Source organism: Gobio gobio (genome assembly GCF_949357685.1).
Source record: "Gobio gobio genome assembly, chromosome: 1".
Classification (NCBI taxonomy): domain Eukaryota; kingdom Metazoa; phylum Chordata; class Actinopteri; order Cypriniformes; family Gobionidae; genus Gobio; species Gobio gobio.
In genome coordinates, this window is record NC_137097.1 from 41,232,269 (window position 1) to 41,248,799 (window position 16,531).

Below are 16,531 nucleotides of genomic sequence, written 5' to 3' on the forward strand. Positions count from 1 at the left end.
GGTGATTGCTGTGATGATGACGTGCAGGTGTGTGTGCTCAGTACTCAGGTGATTGGAATCGTTGTGGTTGTGAGAGGGTGGAGCCTGGCGTACTTGTAACATACACATGATTCACTGTAGTTTAACATTTAGTGACAAATTGTGCAATAAATCCTAAAATAATTACACATGCTAAGTATGCATATAAGTTAGTGGATACATGTAATGCGTTGTTGACCTTCATGACCTTAGACACAGTTGGCTTTACGTTTCTCATACAGCTATCATGAAAAGGGCAGAATAATGTAATTTGGTTGTAGGAGCAAATTAATTAATTACAAAACAAGTACATATTTATTCTCTGGAAGCCGGGATAAATGAGCAAACACTGTCACTGCATTCCTGACATGGATCAGACCCTCAGTCACCCCTCAGATACCAAATGCAGACATTGTCTGTAACAGAAATACTAGAATAGATACACTATGATTTCCCCTTAATTATGTAATACAAGAAAAGGGATTGTAAACCCCTCTTTAAATAATAATAATAATATTTCACAATATCTGTTTTACATCAGTATTTTTACACTTTAATCAAATAAATGCAGCCTTGGCATGCATACTTCTTTCAAAAGCATTTATAAACCCGTACTAACCCTAAACTTTTGAACGGTAGTGTCATTTTTCATTTTTATATTGAAATTTCTTGTACATATAAATAAATGGACAGGCTAAATTCTTTAAAGAATAGACCTACTGCATGAAAAAAAGAAAATGAGACAAGTCTTTGATTATGATTAAAAAAATAATAACAACTTTCTACCATCTTGTCAGTATAATTAATTTTTTCCATTATGTTCAAATGCAAATAATAATCAGTTTCCATTGCAGCCCTTCAGTTGGAGGAGGTTGCTGCCATGACGCTGATAGTGGCGTGTCTGCTTCTGTTTCTAATGACCTCTGTGCCTGCGGGTCAGACTGCAAAGTGTCCGCGTGTCTGCGTCTGTGACAACACAAAGCTCACTGTGACGTGCGTAGGGAAGAATCTCACACATATTCCACCTACTATAAACGAGGTGAGTGTGACTTTCCACATTCATTAAAGAAACCACATGAAAATCATCATGCTTGTGTCTTAAAATCAGCATATTCGTTAATTGAATGATCCTTAGAAGTTTGTTTTGCAGAGGTTTGCATAGTCTCTACCATCAAACAAGCAGAAGATGCATGACATTATATGAGATTCAAATGGACTCAGGAATAAAGGAATGTTTGAATCTTTATTCCCTTTATATATTTTGGCTTTCTGAACTTCCTTTCTAAGTGTAAAAGTTGTTTTTTGTTGTTGTTAGTAACTCTTCTGATGCCTTTTACAATAACTTATTGTCAGGTGTGGCTGTAATAGTCACACGGCGCAGGAAATTCAATAACAAAAACTAAACTTGAAAATACACAGGAAGAATACTCAGAGAAAACAACCAACACGTATAACGCATATGAGACCGAACACTGATCAAAGGAAACTAAGGGCTTAAATACACAGGGGCTGTGTCCGAAAGCGCCCGCCTATACCCTTAAATAGGGTTAAAACATTTGTAGGAGTGTCCGAAACCATAGTGGAACGTTATTGAGTGCACTCATTCAATCCCACATTGCACCAATAACGAGTGTACAACCAATGTAGGCTGCATTCGTTTTTATTATGCCCTTCACTCGCTAACTTCCCTCCGTCTCGTTCGTTCGGATTTGCTTGAGTGCCCACTACTGGCGGAACCTTTGTAGTGGGTTGAATTGGAACGTCCTAAACCTAAATTGATTTATTATTAATTAGTTTACCTTACACAATTGTTAAATGCAGCATTCTATATGTATATAGGTGTGTTTGGGTTGTTTTAAATATTAAAAAATATTAGTTGTTTGTGGTGGGGTAAATTAAATGCGATATCCAGTGACGTCACAATCGTGTTACATTGTGGTATATGGAGCTGTCCGAAGTGTACATAAGCAGACTTGCTCCCTCAGTCAAAATCGAGGGAGCGAGGGTCTGCCAATATAAACTTCCCTTGTCCACTTCACGAAGTGGAACTTCAAAATGGTGACAGGGATTCCCCTAGGGGAAGTGCTTAGGGAAGATGGCGCCCACAGCTGAATAATCCATCCATTTTCCAAAATGCGCATAATGCGCAGTGTAATGTCATGCAGGTATAAATTCCTTAATTGATTATTAAATTTAAGTTTCATTATGGTTTATACATGATAGTTTCCATGGCAGAGTTTAAGATAAATCTTTTCTTTATCACTGGAGCTAGTTTGCTACGTTTCAAATGATTATAAAACAGCGAGCACGAACTATGCAAAAGCGGCAGCCCTTCCGGCGCACTCAGTGTCCGAATTCACTCGTTTTCATTCACTTCTTCAAGTGGACGATATTAGTGGAGTAATGTAGGGAATAGTGAATGAGGTATAGGGGGCAATTTCAGACACAGCAAGGGTAAGATAATAATAATAGAAACAGGTGCGTAACTAATTAGAAACCATAGAAACAAACAAGCAAAGGGAACACAGGCAAACAGAACAGAACTAACTAAGGGGCCGTTTCCACAACACTGTTTTCAACTAAGAACTGAATACTTGAATTTACATGACAACAGTGTTTTAGGGGCCTGAAATCTTTTTCAGGACTTTTCTGTTTTTAATACATTTTTTAGAGTCTATGCCTAAAACACAATGAAACTATAGGTGCGTCTCAACCAGCTACCTAGCTTCCTAGGTCGTCATTCAGTATATCATGTACATGAATTTGGGCTCTGGTAAGGACCCTGGCTCACTACACATTTAGACATCTATGACTGTATTTCCGGCGACATGACAACATCCTCATTGTACATCACTATACTGGTATTTATAAACAACAGCAGAACTGATATCTTTCTGACATTATGTTTTAATGAAGTACATTATGATAAATACTGCTTGTTAGTTGTTACATATTCGTGCAACATTTCAGCCGTTAATAAATTATAAATGCTAGCTAGATTATGTTCATTACCTGTCTAGTGATGTATGTTTATGTTGAAATATAATAAAATAATGACTTGTATTTTAAAAGTCATCTATCGTGTGTCTTGATGCTCCCTGGTTTTCACAGTGCATTGTGGGACATTTTAGGGAGCGAATGTTTCAGTGCATTGGAAGGATTTTGCGATTAAGACAGCCCTTAAAATGGCAGACTCCCTGATCAGTGCCCTGACTTCTGGGAGCTGATTGTGATGCACCCTAAACACATACGTGACACATACCTGTATATAATCTCTTATAAACATTATTATAAGCATGGGGATCAACGTCTTCATATGCAGTATTTGTAATTCTCTTTATTTCAGATCACAGTGAAATTGGACCTGAAGAGGAATAATCTTGGGGAACTGGCTAAAAGTGCTTTCAAACACACCCCCTACCTGACCCACCTGAACCTGCAGGGATGCAGTATTCAGTCTGTAGGAGAGGGGGCGTTCCGGGGGCTTTCTCGTTTGGTGCAGCTTGACCTCACTAACAACAACATTGACATCCTCTACCAGGTTTGTTCCAGGTATCTTCTTTGAGATGTGGATGAATTTTTGACTATTTGTGTGTGTGTTTTATCTATGTTTTTCCTCTCTCCCCTCCTGTAGGAATCATTTGATGGTTTATCATCACTGAAGCAATTGTATTTAGACCGGAACCGCATTGAAGAGATCCACCCTGGAGCGTTTGCTGCGTTAAACTCTTTAAACCTGCTCTCCCTCACTCATAACCAACTTGTCTACCTCCCCAACATGGCATTCCAGGTACACTAGTGTTCAAAGTTTGGGGTCAGTTATATTCTTTTATAAGAAGTTAATATATAAATGTTGCCTTGTTGAGCATAAGAGACTTCTTTCAAAAGCATTAATAAAACTTACCAGTTCAATCTGAATTTATGCTGATTTTGATGTTTGGTACGAAGGGGTAATGTGTTTTTTCTCCTGTAGACCATTTTGACATATCATATAATTTGACAATCATATTCTTCTTGAATAATTCCTAAATATCTGTGTCTTCTAGGGAATGTTAAATATCCAGTTATTGCGTTTGAGTTATAACTCCCTAAATAATCTTGCGACCGAAGCCTTTGCTGGTCTTCTTGCACTTACTCACTTAAACCTGGACCATAATGAACTCCAATACTTTCCTACCAAAACTATGACCAGGTAACACATTCAACCACTGAATTTTATTTTATTCTGGCACTGAAAATGACAAACATTAAATACTGTTGATGATATACTCTGGTTCTCTCTTTTTGTCTCAGATTGGTGGAGTTGACTCATCTAGATCTGAGTTTTAATCCCATGACATATCTGGTGGAGGAGAGCGTGTCGATGCCTAAACTCACACATCTGTCTTTGAACCACATGGCCCTGCAGGACCTGTCTGAGTCGGCTCTGTCTCTGTCTCCCTTTATCTCTCACGTGGACCTGAGCTACAACCAGCTCCCTTACATACAGGCCCTCACAGGGCCCTCGCGGCTCACCAGCCTTAATCTCACCGGTAACCATGAATACAGCACTGCCACTGCCTATACGTATATATATATATATACATACATACACACATACACTCACCTAAAGGATTATTAGGAACACCATACTAATACTGTGTTTGACCCCCTTTCGCCTTCAGAACTGCCTTAATTCTACGTGGCATTGATTCAACAAGGTGCTGAAAGCATTCTTTAGAAATGTTGGCCCATATTGATAGGATAGCATCTTGCAGTTGATGGAGATTTGTGGCCTGCGCATCCAGGGCACGAAGCTCCCGTTCCACCACATCCCAAAGATGCTCTATTGGGTTGAGATCTGGTGACTGTGGGGGCCATTTTAGTACAGTGAACTCATTGTCATGTTCAAGAAACCAATTTGAAATGATTCAAGCTTTGTGACATGGTGCATTATTCTGCTGGAAGTAGCCATCAGAGGATGGGTACATGGTGGTCATAAAGGGATGGACATGGTCAGAAACAATGCTCAGGTAGGCTGTGGCAATTAAACAATGCCCAATTGGCACTAAGGGGCCTAAAGTGTGCCAAGAAAACATCCCCCACACCATTACACCACCACCACCAGCCTGCACAGTGGTAACAAGGCATGATGGATCCATGTTCTCATTCTGTTTCCGCCAAATTCTGACTCTACCATCTGAATGTCTCAACAGAAATCGAGACTCATCTGACCAGGCAACATTTTTCCAGTCTTCAACTGTCCAATGTTGGTGAGCTCGTGCAAATTGTAGCCTCTTTTTTCTATTTGTAGTGGAGATGAGTGGGTGGGGTCTTCTGCTGTTGTAGCCCATCCGCCTCAAGGTTGTGCGTGTTGTGGCTTCACAAATGCTTTGCTGCATACCTCGGTTGTAACGAGTGGTTATTTCAGTCAAAGTTGCTCTTCTATCAGCTTGAATCAGTCGGCCCATTCTCCTCTGACCTCTAGCATCAACAAGGCATTTTCGCCCACAGGACTGCCGCATACTGGATGTTTTTCCCTTTTCACACCATTCTTTGTAAACCCTAGAAATGGTTGTGCATGAAAATCCCAGTAACTGAGCAGATTGCGAAATACTCAGACCGGCCCGTCTGGCACCAACAACCATTCCACGCTCAAAATTGCTTAAATCACCTTTCCTTGACCAGGACCACACCCCTAAATGCATTGAAGCAACTGCCATGTGATTGGTTGATTAGATAATTGCATTAATGAGAAATTTAACAGGTGTTCCTAATAATCCTTTAGGTGAGTGTATATATATAATATTTTTATTATTTAACATTCAGTATTCAATTATATTTCAACTATTAAAGGGATAGTTCATCCAAAAATGAATTTTTTTTCCATCACTTACTCACCCTCAAGTTGTTCCAAACCTGCATGAGTTTCTTTCTTCAGTTCACAAAAGAAGATATTTTGAAGAATGTTGGTAATGAAACTGTTGACGGCACCCATTGACTTCCATAGTGGAAAAAAAAAACTATGTAAGTCAATGACTACTGTCAACTGTTTGGTTACCAACAATCTTCAAAATATCTTCTTTTGTTTTCAACAGAAGGTAAAAACTCCTACAGGTTTGGAACAACATGAGGGTGAGTAAATGTTTTGGGTGAACTATAATACGGTTACGTTAAGTAGAGAGCCCCTAGAATATAGCTTCCCTTCTGCATACATGGGTATCTAAATGTAAAAATAATCTTATCTTACCTTTTAATGTCAACTGGTGTGTTTTTTTGTTTGATGTTGAAAAAGTCTCAAACACCACTGCTCTGAGGGTCCAATATACTCATCTTTGATGAATATTTTGACTTTTAACTTGAATTAATAGTTAATTTAGTTAATGGTATAAGAAATGTTAATGGTATAAGAAGTGTTAATGGTATAAGAAGTGTTAATGGTATAAGAAGTCGCTGATAGCATCGTTACGTGCTAAAGGCATAGGTAAAACGGTAGCAGACAGTGCAAAGAAGCGGACTCAAGAAAGGGGAGGCCCTGCAGATCATAGTAATGTCACCTACAGGAGCCCATCCTGGACAAACTTGTAAGGTCCAGGAGACATTGCGAACCTGCTCCATCTCTTCCATCTCAGATAGGGGTACATTAACCCCTATCCGAGATTCTTTACTATTTTTTTTTTTTTTACAACTGTTTTAATTATCCTTGTTTTTATTTTTTAATTCTTATTGATGTTATGCATATGTAATCACTATTTTAATTAATTTTCTATTTAAAGTACTCTGAATTACCATTGTGTCATCATCATCATCATCATCAAAGCTTTTATTCAGGAAACACATGGTCCAAAAAACACAAACATAAAATATACCAATACAAACACAAAAACAAACAAACAATACATATCACATATTTGCATATAAACTAAAACGCCAGTGGTTCCACATTCTGGAGAAAAATCTGACTGAACTTAGTGTTGGGTTCGTCAATGTTAAAATTATACTGTTTGCAGAGTCAGTTAGCCTACACATACATCTGTACATGATATTCCGCAACACTGCAGAGCAGGTGGGTACACCAGCACTAACAAACATCTGACTCGCACTGCTCCAACGTGGCACCTTAAGCAGCAGCCTCATTCCATCATTATATGCTACAGTGAGTTTCTGCATGCTGCTCTTTTTGTAACAGCGCCACAAATGGGCAGTATATATCTTCACAGATCCTGAGCACATACTAAATTTGCGGATCAACATTAGGGTTAGGCTTACAACAATTAGCAATTAGCTTGTGCATACAACATACGACACTGTCTAAAAATGTCCCTATCATCAGACAGGTCATCAGTTATGTAATGTCCTAAGTACTTAGCCTCATCACATACTTTAAGAACAATACCAGACAGGGAGAATTCAGGAAACAACAGGTTCCTGTCCTCCCTGCTCCTGACAATCATAATGTTACTCTTCTTTGCATTATATTTAATGTCAAAGTCTGTGCCATATTGAGAGCAGATCTTCAATAACTGTTGAAGACCAGCACTATATGGACAAAAAATTACCAAATCATCCGCGTACATCAAATGGTTGATAATCATATTACCAACCATACACCCAGTTCCACATTTGTTTAGCAACTTTGATAGATCATCCATATAAACATTAAAAAGAAAGGGAGACAAAATACTTCCTTGTCTAACTCCGTTACATGAGCTTACCAGAAAGCCAGAATTCTTACCAGAAATTTGGGAACTCCTCTGTTGTGTAACTTATAGAATAATTTTTCATGATTTACACGATCAAAGGCTTTAGAGGCATAAATAAAACATATGAAAATTGTGGAATTGCGCCTGTTATACAATTCTAAAATCTCCTTTAGAGCAAAAATACACATATCTGTGCCATGTTTCGGTTTAAAACCAAACTGGTTGTCAAAGGTCAGGACAAACTGTTCCAATTTATTCAGTAATGTCCTCTCAATGACCTTGGACAAAACACTGGCCAGTGCTATAGGCCTGTAATTGTCCATACTATTTATTTTGCCTGCTTTGTCTTTAATAATAGGCACTAAAATAACGGATAAGATAGAATCAGGCAAAATACCATGAACTAAAAACCCAGTAAAACAAATAGCAAGCATTGGACAGAGTTTACTTGCAAGTTTTACATTTTCAGCAGATATCTTATCCATACCATATGCTTTATTATCTTTTAACCTCATAACTGCATCATAAACTTCTTTTGGAGAGACTGTCACATTTTCATTTTTGTCAATGTTGCCCACTACAAAGGAGTTACTTTTAACACAGTTGAAAAGCTCGTAGTAATGTTTTTGCCACAACTGAGTAATTTCCTCTGAATTGGTAACACCATCAATATTCGTTGGCAAGGATGTTTTACAATTATTCATTCTTTTGATTTCTTTCCAGAAATCAGTTGAATTGTTATTTTGCGGTTTCCTAGCAAGTGAGTCAGATCTCATTGTGTTTTCGTTCCTCTTAATAAAACGTAAGGCATATTTAAAATTAGCATTTGCCCGTTTCTTACATTCAAATAAGGGGCCATATTTGTGTCTGCCTGACTCAACCCAAGCTTTGACAGCCCTTCTAGCCTCAGCATGAAGCTCTTCGACATATTCATTCCACCCTGGCTTGGCTTTAAACCTCTTGGTCTTGTACAGAGGCCTGCTTGAGGCAAGAAGGGACTCAACAATATTATCATACAAGGAGCACAACTCAATACCATGTTGCAGGTTCTTACAGTTAATATCACAGCAAGCAGCTGCATCTATTGGTAAGTCGATATTACTCAGCAATTTGTCAGTCTGAACACAGTATACGTTAAGATCCTCCGCTGTCAATTTTGACCAATCTAATTTCCCTACACACATATTGTTGTTCACGTATGAAATGTGCTATATAAATAAACTTGCCTTGCCTAATTGAGAACCCCTGTTGTATATTATCTATCTTTTATTTACATGGCTGTAATTCTGAAGAGTATGTCATTTATTATTAATTTAAAATATCTCATAATTCATAGATTTCAAAATCAGACTGCAAATTGATCTATCTCTCAATCACTGTCCTTCAGGGAACCCGATCAGATGTACATGTTTACTGCGAGGGCTGAAGACATGGGCGCTGAGCTCAGGAATCAAGCTCTACGGGGCCTGTGCTTGGCCGCCACACCTCTCAGATGAACCTCTAGAAAATGTTCAAGAACAAGATCTCCGCTGCAGACCACAGGATGGGCCAATGCTGGATGTGGTTGAAAAAGAAGGAAAAGAAGAAGACGGAGTGCGTGAAAAGACAGGGCCAACAGCCAAGCCAAGGAAAAAGAGCAAATGCCCAAAGAATTGCCAGTGTGAGGTGAGAAAGGGTTGGAGAAGGGTGGAGGGAATAGTTATTTATTCACAATGTAATCTACATATCTCTGTCTCAACTAATTTTCTGTTCTCCTTACTCTCACTATCAAGGCTGCAGTTCAGCACGCTACATGTGAGGACCGTGGTCACACTAAAGTGCCCACTGGTTTCGCTGGCAACACACTTCTGCTTGACATGCGTGGCAACCATTTTCATTATCTACCTAGCAACAGTTTCACCGGCGTCCCCAAGGTGGTGTCGCTTCACCTGGATCGCTGCAAGATCCACGAGATTGAGGGTGGAGCTTTCCAGGGCATGAAGGCGTTAATGTATCTCTACCTGTCCGACAACCAACTGTCCTCCCTGGAGGCCAAAGCCTTTAAAGGTGCCCATGAGATCATGTACCTTCACCTAGAAGGCAATAAGCTCACTCAGTTTCCTTCTTCAGCTGCACTAGCTCACATTCCCAAACTCCTCGAGCTGCATCTGGAGAGAAACCTCATAGCTAAACTAGAGCCTTCAGGGCTCCTTTCCACAGTCCCTCAGCTGACAGGCCTCTACCTCAACAATAACACCATCGCAACCATAGTGCCAAACGCTCTAGATCCAGCACCCAAACTGGAAGTCCTTCATCTCGGAGCTAATGTACTGAGGGAAGTGCCGAGTGATGCTCTAAGCCACGTCCCTCATTTAACTGAGATCCGCCTCTCAGGGAATCCGATTCGCTGGATTGGGCCAAAGGCATTCCAGACGGTGGCTGGAAGTCTAAAGCACCTGCACATTGATAAAATGGGTCTTCAAAAGGTAGAGGAGATGCTGTGCTGTTTTAAATGACAAACTACACAAGATATTTTATTGCTTGCATTATTGAATGATAAATAATCAACAGTTAATCTTTGCTTTTATGCATCTCTGTAATGCACAATGTTCTTTCTCTTTCTTTTTTTGTGATTTGTGGTTGTAGATGAGTGTCAGGTCTCTGGCAGGGGTTGGTCCTGGTCTGCTGTCTCTGTCTCTGGAAGAGAATCAGTTGGAGGAAGTGCCTGACCTATCACCTCTTACTGGCCTTCAAAACCTCACTCTCAACAAAAATCCGCTAATGTGTGACTGCAAATTGCTACCATTTTATAGGTGAGATGCACATCTATCTATCTATCTATCTATCTATCTATCTATCTATCTATCTATCTATCTATCTATCTATCTATCTATCTATCTATCTATCTATCTATCTATCTATCTATCTATCTATCTATCTATCTATCTATCTATCTATCTATCTATCTATCTATCTATCTATCTATCTATCTATCTATCTATCTATCTATCTATCTATCTATCTATCTACTATCTATCTATCTATCTATCTATCTATCTATCTATCTATCTATCTATCTATCTATCTATCTATCTATCTATCTATCTATCTATCTATCTATCTATCTATCTATCTATCTATCTATCTATCTATCTATCATCCATCCATCTATCCATCCATCCATCCAATCCAATCCATCAATCTCAACTCTTTCTTTCAGATGGTTGGAAAGTGCGAGTCTGAAGGTTGAAGCTGTGTGCGGTTACCCCCCTGAACTGCGAGGCCAGTCTGTGATAGAGGCGGTCATCTTTAAGAACTGCTCTAAAGAAAATACTCGTTCCTTCAATGAGACCTCCATCCCCAACAAAGCCCCTAAACCCAACAAACACAAACTCATGCAGACCACAGCAAAGGCCAGACCCATACCATCTGAACCTAATCCTAAACCAGCAAAGACCAAACTGACAGCAGCACCAAAGAAAAATGAGTCTAACGAACTCAAACCAGTGCGAGCCCTGAAAACAACCAGGCCAAACAAGAAAAAAAGAGGAAGGCAACCAAGGAGTGAATTATCAAGGAAATGAGTCAGAGTTTTTGAACTAAATGGATAATTTACTGTGTGGTAATATTGCTGTTTATTTGGTTAAGAGTAAAACTAATAAAGATATAAAGTATTATATATTATATATTCGTATTCAGAACAAAAATCATTTGTATAATCCGTGAACCGGTCCAGCAAAAGCTGTTTAGGCATATATTTACGTATAAAAAGGTGTATATTCAAATAAATCCTTTATTTATTAATTTTTTCTGAATTTCCTTACAAATCTATGTAGACGATGTCTGCAGACGATATGAAGAGTACGACAAAATGACAAAACGTTCCTTTAACCCTCTATGGTACGGTGTTGCCTCCAGGCAACATAGTCTATTTTAGTTTATTTTGAATAAAATTAAAAAGCAATTTATTGGTCAAACCTATCTCTGGGAAGAAGAACTCAAATACTAATCAATGAAAGTGCAAAAAATTTGTCACATGACCCACAGGGCTCCATTTTGTGTCCTGTTTCAGCACATGTGCACAGGTCACATGGCTCCATATTTTCTCCAATGAAAAGTGCATTTTTCACTAATTTCTGGCCAGTTAATCACCCACAAAAAATATGAGTCACATTTACTGGTAAGTAAAGAAGTATATTCAAGAACTTTACATTATATATCATCAAATGTTTTAGAGTAAATTACAAAAAACTGTGTGTTGCCTCAAGGCAACATTGTACCATAATGGAATCGCATAAGGCCATACCAGACACACTGGGTGGATACAAATATAGTATATTTGTAAGGAAAAGAGCTAGAATTCTCTAAATTGATTTGCATTTTTGCATGATTTTGTAATGCACATATACGATTAGTAATTCACATACTATAACTGCACATATTGTTGATCTGTACATTTTCTATAGCATTTAAAAAGATTATATAACACAACTGTTGAGGGTGAGGATGAGGTGTCATGTAATGAGGAAGATGAGGTCATAGTGACAATCCGGCAGGGAGAGATCGAAGATGGAGATGAGGATGAAGATGGATATGATAACTTGATATGATAACTTGACACGATAACTTGATATGATAACTTGACATGATAACTTGATGTGATGGTTTGGTAATACTTGTGTTCCACGATGGTACAATGTTGCCTGAGAGCAACAGCTGAATTTGAAATGTTACTTTTTATTAAATATGACATTTGTAATACATTATAAACTGGACAAATGTGTTTGTTCAGGTGTCTGGTTAAAGAAATTGATGTTTTAAATAAATATATTTCTTTTTTCTACATGAAAATGTCAAATGTTTAAATTTGTCCGTTGTGGTACAATGTTGCCTTGAGGCAACAAACTTAAAAAAAAACTTTTTAAAAAAAATGTTATGAAAATTTTTATTGTTATTGTTATAGTGTCCTATTTTAAGCAGGAAATACACCACAAATATTTTTTTTCTCATTAAAATCATATTGCATACCATAGAGGGTTAAAAACGGAAATATTGTGCAAAGGCTTCCATCTGGTTCCATGGTGTAATGGTTAGCACTCTGGACTCTGAATCCAGCGATCCGAGTTCAAATCTCGGTGGAACCTACTGTTTTCCATTTACCCACAACACGTCAACTTTACTCTGGATACTTTGAGAAAAACAACTTTTCAATACATTAATATGGTTAAATACAAGCAGAATGCTAAAAAAGACACACCGTTGCTTTATTTAACCTATCGCTGATTACTAAATTGAGGAACGATCTCACTAACTCTCGCGAGAGCAGACCACTAGCAAACATGGCGGCCGCGATGGATGTGGACACCCCGAGTGGAGCCAACAGCGGGGCCAGTAAGAAGCGTTTTGAAGTAAAAAAGGTAACGGATTGAGAAGTCAATGTAAAGGATTTGATGTTAAGTATACATACATATATATTTTTTGTCTTCTTAACATTTAAACTCTTCCATAGCGGCCTGATTATAATCCCCGGTTAGCATTAGCGGCGCTGCTCTTTCACATCATAGCATAATTGTCAACCAATGACTGTTTTTTTATGATTACAACCAGCTTTTAATATGTCCCGAGAATATATAGAATCTAATATCAAGCCGACACATGTAACCTGGCCGTTCCTAACGCCTTTTATTTTAATTCTAGTAAATTCTGCGACGTAATCCGAGAGATTATTAAACCAGGCCATTAGAAGTGAAACCGATGGGAATCACTCAGAAACCTGTGAGCTGCCCATCTAGCCGCAGTTTATTTTGGACTTCATATGTGGGTTCCGAGCATCGTAGACTCACTCATTCCAAACGTTCGATTCGATCATCATCATATGCGTTCACAGAACATTCATTTCAAACGGGTTTGGCCTTCGTCTGATTCTGACACTTTCTGAACTTGTATCAGAGTATCATCTGAACTTGTATCACCATGCTTAAAAAAAAACAGGTTACAATGAACATGGTTACCATTCAGTTCCATGGTTTATATGAAAGTATCTTTAAATATTCTGACTTTTTCCTCAGAATTGTGAGTTTATTTCTTGCAATTTCGATATTCGATATTTTTATATATTAACTTTGATGAATTGCAAGTTTATATATCACTAGTGTTGTAGTCAAGACCACCTAATCCGAGACCAAGAGAAGACCAAGACCAAGGCTGGGCAACACAATCAAGACCAGAGCAGACCAGAACTCCTTGAATTCATAAAGATCCACATTACCGCCTGAGAAATGACTGATTTTTAATCAATACATAGAATAAAACACACATAGAGCTGTTACTACACAAATTAAATCATAACCACAAAATTCATCTTTGCACTGCAGAGTGGTACAGAAGATGCATATCAAATCAATTACAAATGCATAAATAATGTTTAATTTTTGTATTAAAGCAATATAATGTTTGCAGGCATGCTCACATTTTTTATGAAAAAGGCTCTCCTGCTCTTGTGATATTGCTTAATTATATCACGTCATAATATAAAAATCCAGATCTCATGCAAGTATTTTTTTGCAACAATATATTGAATTTTGTGAGCATTTGTATTAATTTTGTTGACATTTGACACAATCCCTCATTAATTTCTGAACTGGCATAATAAGAAAATCAAATTAGAAAAATTATTGATTGCATCTAAAGCAGTAAATTTCACATTCAGTCAGATTAAAGATGTTAATAAATAAATAAGACAATGTACCGGCAGTTTAGTAATATCCCAGCAGTTGTGGTCTTGACCGGTCTTGAAACAAAATCCAGAGTCCTCTAAGTCTGAGACCGAGACAAGACCAAGACCGCTCTCGAGTACTACAATCACAGTTTTATTATTATGTGGCTGAAACAAGCTTGCATAATTAAAAACATAAAACTTTTAGAAAAATACATATCTAGGTCCACCCCTAAACATAACTGTCACTGGGGCATAAGCAGATCATACGAAAGAGATCCAATTCGATTGAATTGAAAAATAGTTACGAATTTCAGAGCAATTGTGTAGAGAGTTCTGATTGGTTGAACTCTTTCTCTTCCAGTGGAATGCGGTGGCTCTGTGGGCTTGGGACATTGTGGTGGACAACTGTGCCATTTGTAGGAATCACATTATGGACCTCTGTAAGTATCGACTCCCGTTTGGTCTTTGTGATCTTTTATTCTGACCACATTCTTTTGTGTCTTGTTTAACACACTGTGAACCGCTGTTAAGTCAGTTGTCATGATCCTTTAAGTGCAGTCCAGTTTTAACACCTGTATTTCCTTCAGGTATAGAGTGTCAGGCCAATCAGGCGTCAGCTACATCAGAGGAGTGTACAGTGGCCTGGGGAGTCTGCAATGTGAGTATTATCACACACACACACACACACACACACACACACACACACACACACACACACACACACACACACACACACACACACACACACACACACACACACACACACACACACACACACACACACACACACACACACACACACACAGCTTGAGCTCTAGGGCTGCTCATTTTGGTTCTAACTGTGTGCTTTTGGCTCTGCAGCATGCGTTTCATTTCCACTGCATCTCTCGCTGGCTGAAGACCAGACAGGTGTGTCCTCTGGACAACAGAGAGTGGGAGTTTCAGAAGTAAGTGATTTCTTTTCTTTTCTTTTCTTCCTCATTAAAAGAGTGGCAGACACAGGAAGTATATTAAAGGATTAGTTCACTTCAAAATGAAAATTTCCTGATATTTTACTCACCCCCGTCTCATCCAAGGTGTTTGTGTCTTTCTTTCTTCAGTCGAAAAGTAATTACGTTTTTTGAGGAAAACATTTCCAGGATTTTTCATGTCTCAAATTTTCACACTTGTGTTATTGCTGATCTAATGTTGCTCTGTTTTTCAGGTATGGCCATTAGCAGCGTATGGGCGGCCCAGTGTTTGTGCTCCAGAACCAGGATTTGCTTTTCTTCTGCTGCATTTTTGTTTAGATGTCCTCATCCTCTCCCTGTTAAAGACCATTTGGTCCACATTGGAATTATGCTTTGTTTTTGTTCTGTGCTGTGTGCAGCAAAGCTGTAAATTATCATTAAAGTCCCTCTAAATACAACCGTCAGTTCAAATATTTCTATAACGCTATTGCGTCCTATTCAACACATAACTTAGATATTGCTGTGCTGTTATTTACATGATGGCTTAATCTTCTGATAAAATAAAAATGTATGTGGATAGAATTCTTAGATTAGGAGTTTTGCTCTAAAAAATTATATGGAAGCAGGTTCTAGATCAGTGCACAAGCTTCCAATATAATTATATATATTACATGTATTTACAGTACTGGACACTAAAGGCCCGTTTACACCAAGGACTGTCTATAAAGATAAAGATTTTAAAGAATTGCAGAGTCCACATCACAGCTGTCTATAACGATAACAGCACAGAGAAGCGATGGCGTTGAAATCACTCTCAGAACGATAAAATCAGAATCCATCCAGCTGTGAAGAGCTTGAGCATTTAAAGCAACAGAAGACAAAACTGCAGCGTGCTATTATAATAAACAGAATGATATTGTGCCTGGGTGTGGATGATAATATAGTTATTGTTCTTGGTGTGCATTGGCCTTAATGCAGGGATTCCTAAGCCATATGAGTGTCTTCTAGGCATGTGCAATAAAACATTTGGCTTATTATAAATACGCCTGTTTTACACTGTACAACACAAGCATATAACATTGCAACATTATAAGCAAATGAAAATAGTGTTAATTTAACCTTATTAGGTCCTGATTTGGCTACAGTAGTCTGAGTCACAAATATTTGTGCATCCATCTCACTGA

The 16,531-nt window shown here is 38.3% G+C and overlaps 2 protein-coding genes across 3 annotated transcripts; both read left to right on the forward strand.

The window, feature by feature from the left end:
• Positions 1-898: 898 nt before the first annotated feature.
• Positions 899-11,263, forward strand: chadla (chondroadherin-like a; the record flags this gene model as incomplete). Its single annotated transcript, XM_079832328.1, has 9 exons — positions 899-1,057; positions 3,365-3,559; positions 3,653-3,808; positions 4,065-4,210; positions 4,312-4,550; positions 9,088-9,365; positions 9,473-10,165; positions 10,326-10,492; positions 10,900-11,263. The coding sequence occupies 9 exons, from the start codon at positions 899-901 to the stop codon at positions 11,261-11,263; spliced, it is 2,397 nt and encodes a 798-aa protein (XP_079688454.1).
• A 1,738-nt stretch (positions 11,264-13,001) lies between these two features.
• On the forward strand, positions 13,002-15,805 carry rbx1 (ring-box 1, E3 ubiquitin protein ligase; the record flags this gene model as incomplete). 2 transcript variants are annotated; one of them, XM_079812801.1, is made up of 5 exons in its annotated part: positions 13,002-13,096; positions 14,759-14,837; positions 14,985-15,055; positions 15,259-15,344; positions 15,602-15,805. In XM_079812801.1, exons 1-5 carry the CDS (start codon positions 13,019-13,021, stop codon positions 15,612-15,614), a joined length of 327 nt encoding a protein of 108 aa, XP_079668927.1. In that variant the 5' UTR covers positions 13,002-13,018. The 2 variants fall into 2 exon arrangements, with proteins under 2 accessions (XP_079668927.1, XP_079668928.1); XM_079812802.1 differs by lacking the exon at positions 15,602-15,805 and having other exon boundaries at positions 13,004-13,096; positions 15,259-15,348.
• Positions 15,806-16,531: the final 726 nt, after the last annotated feature.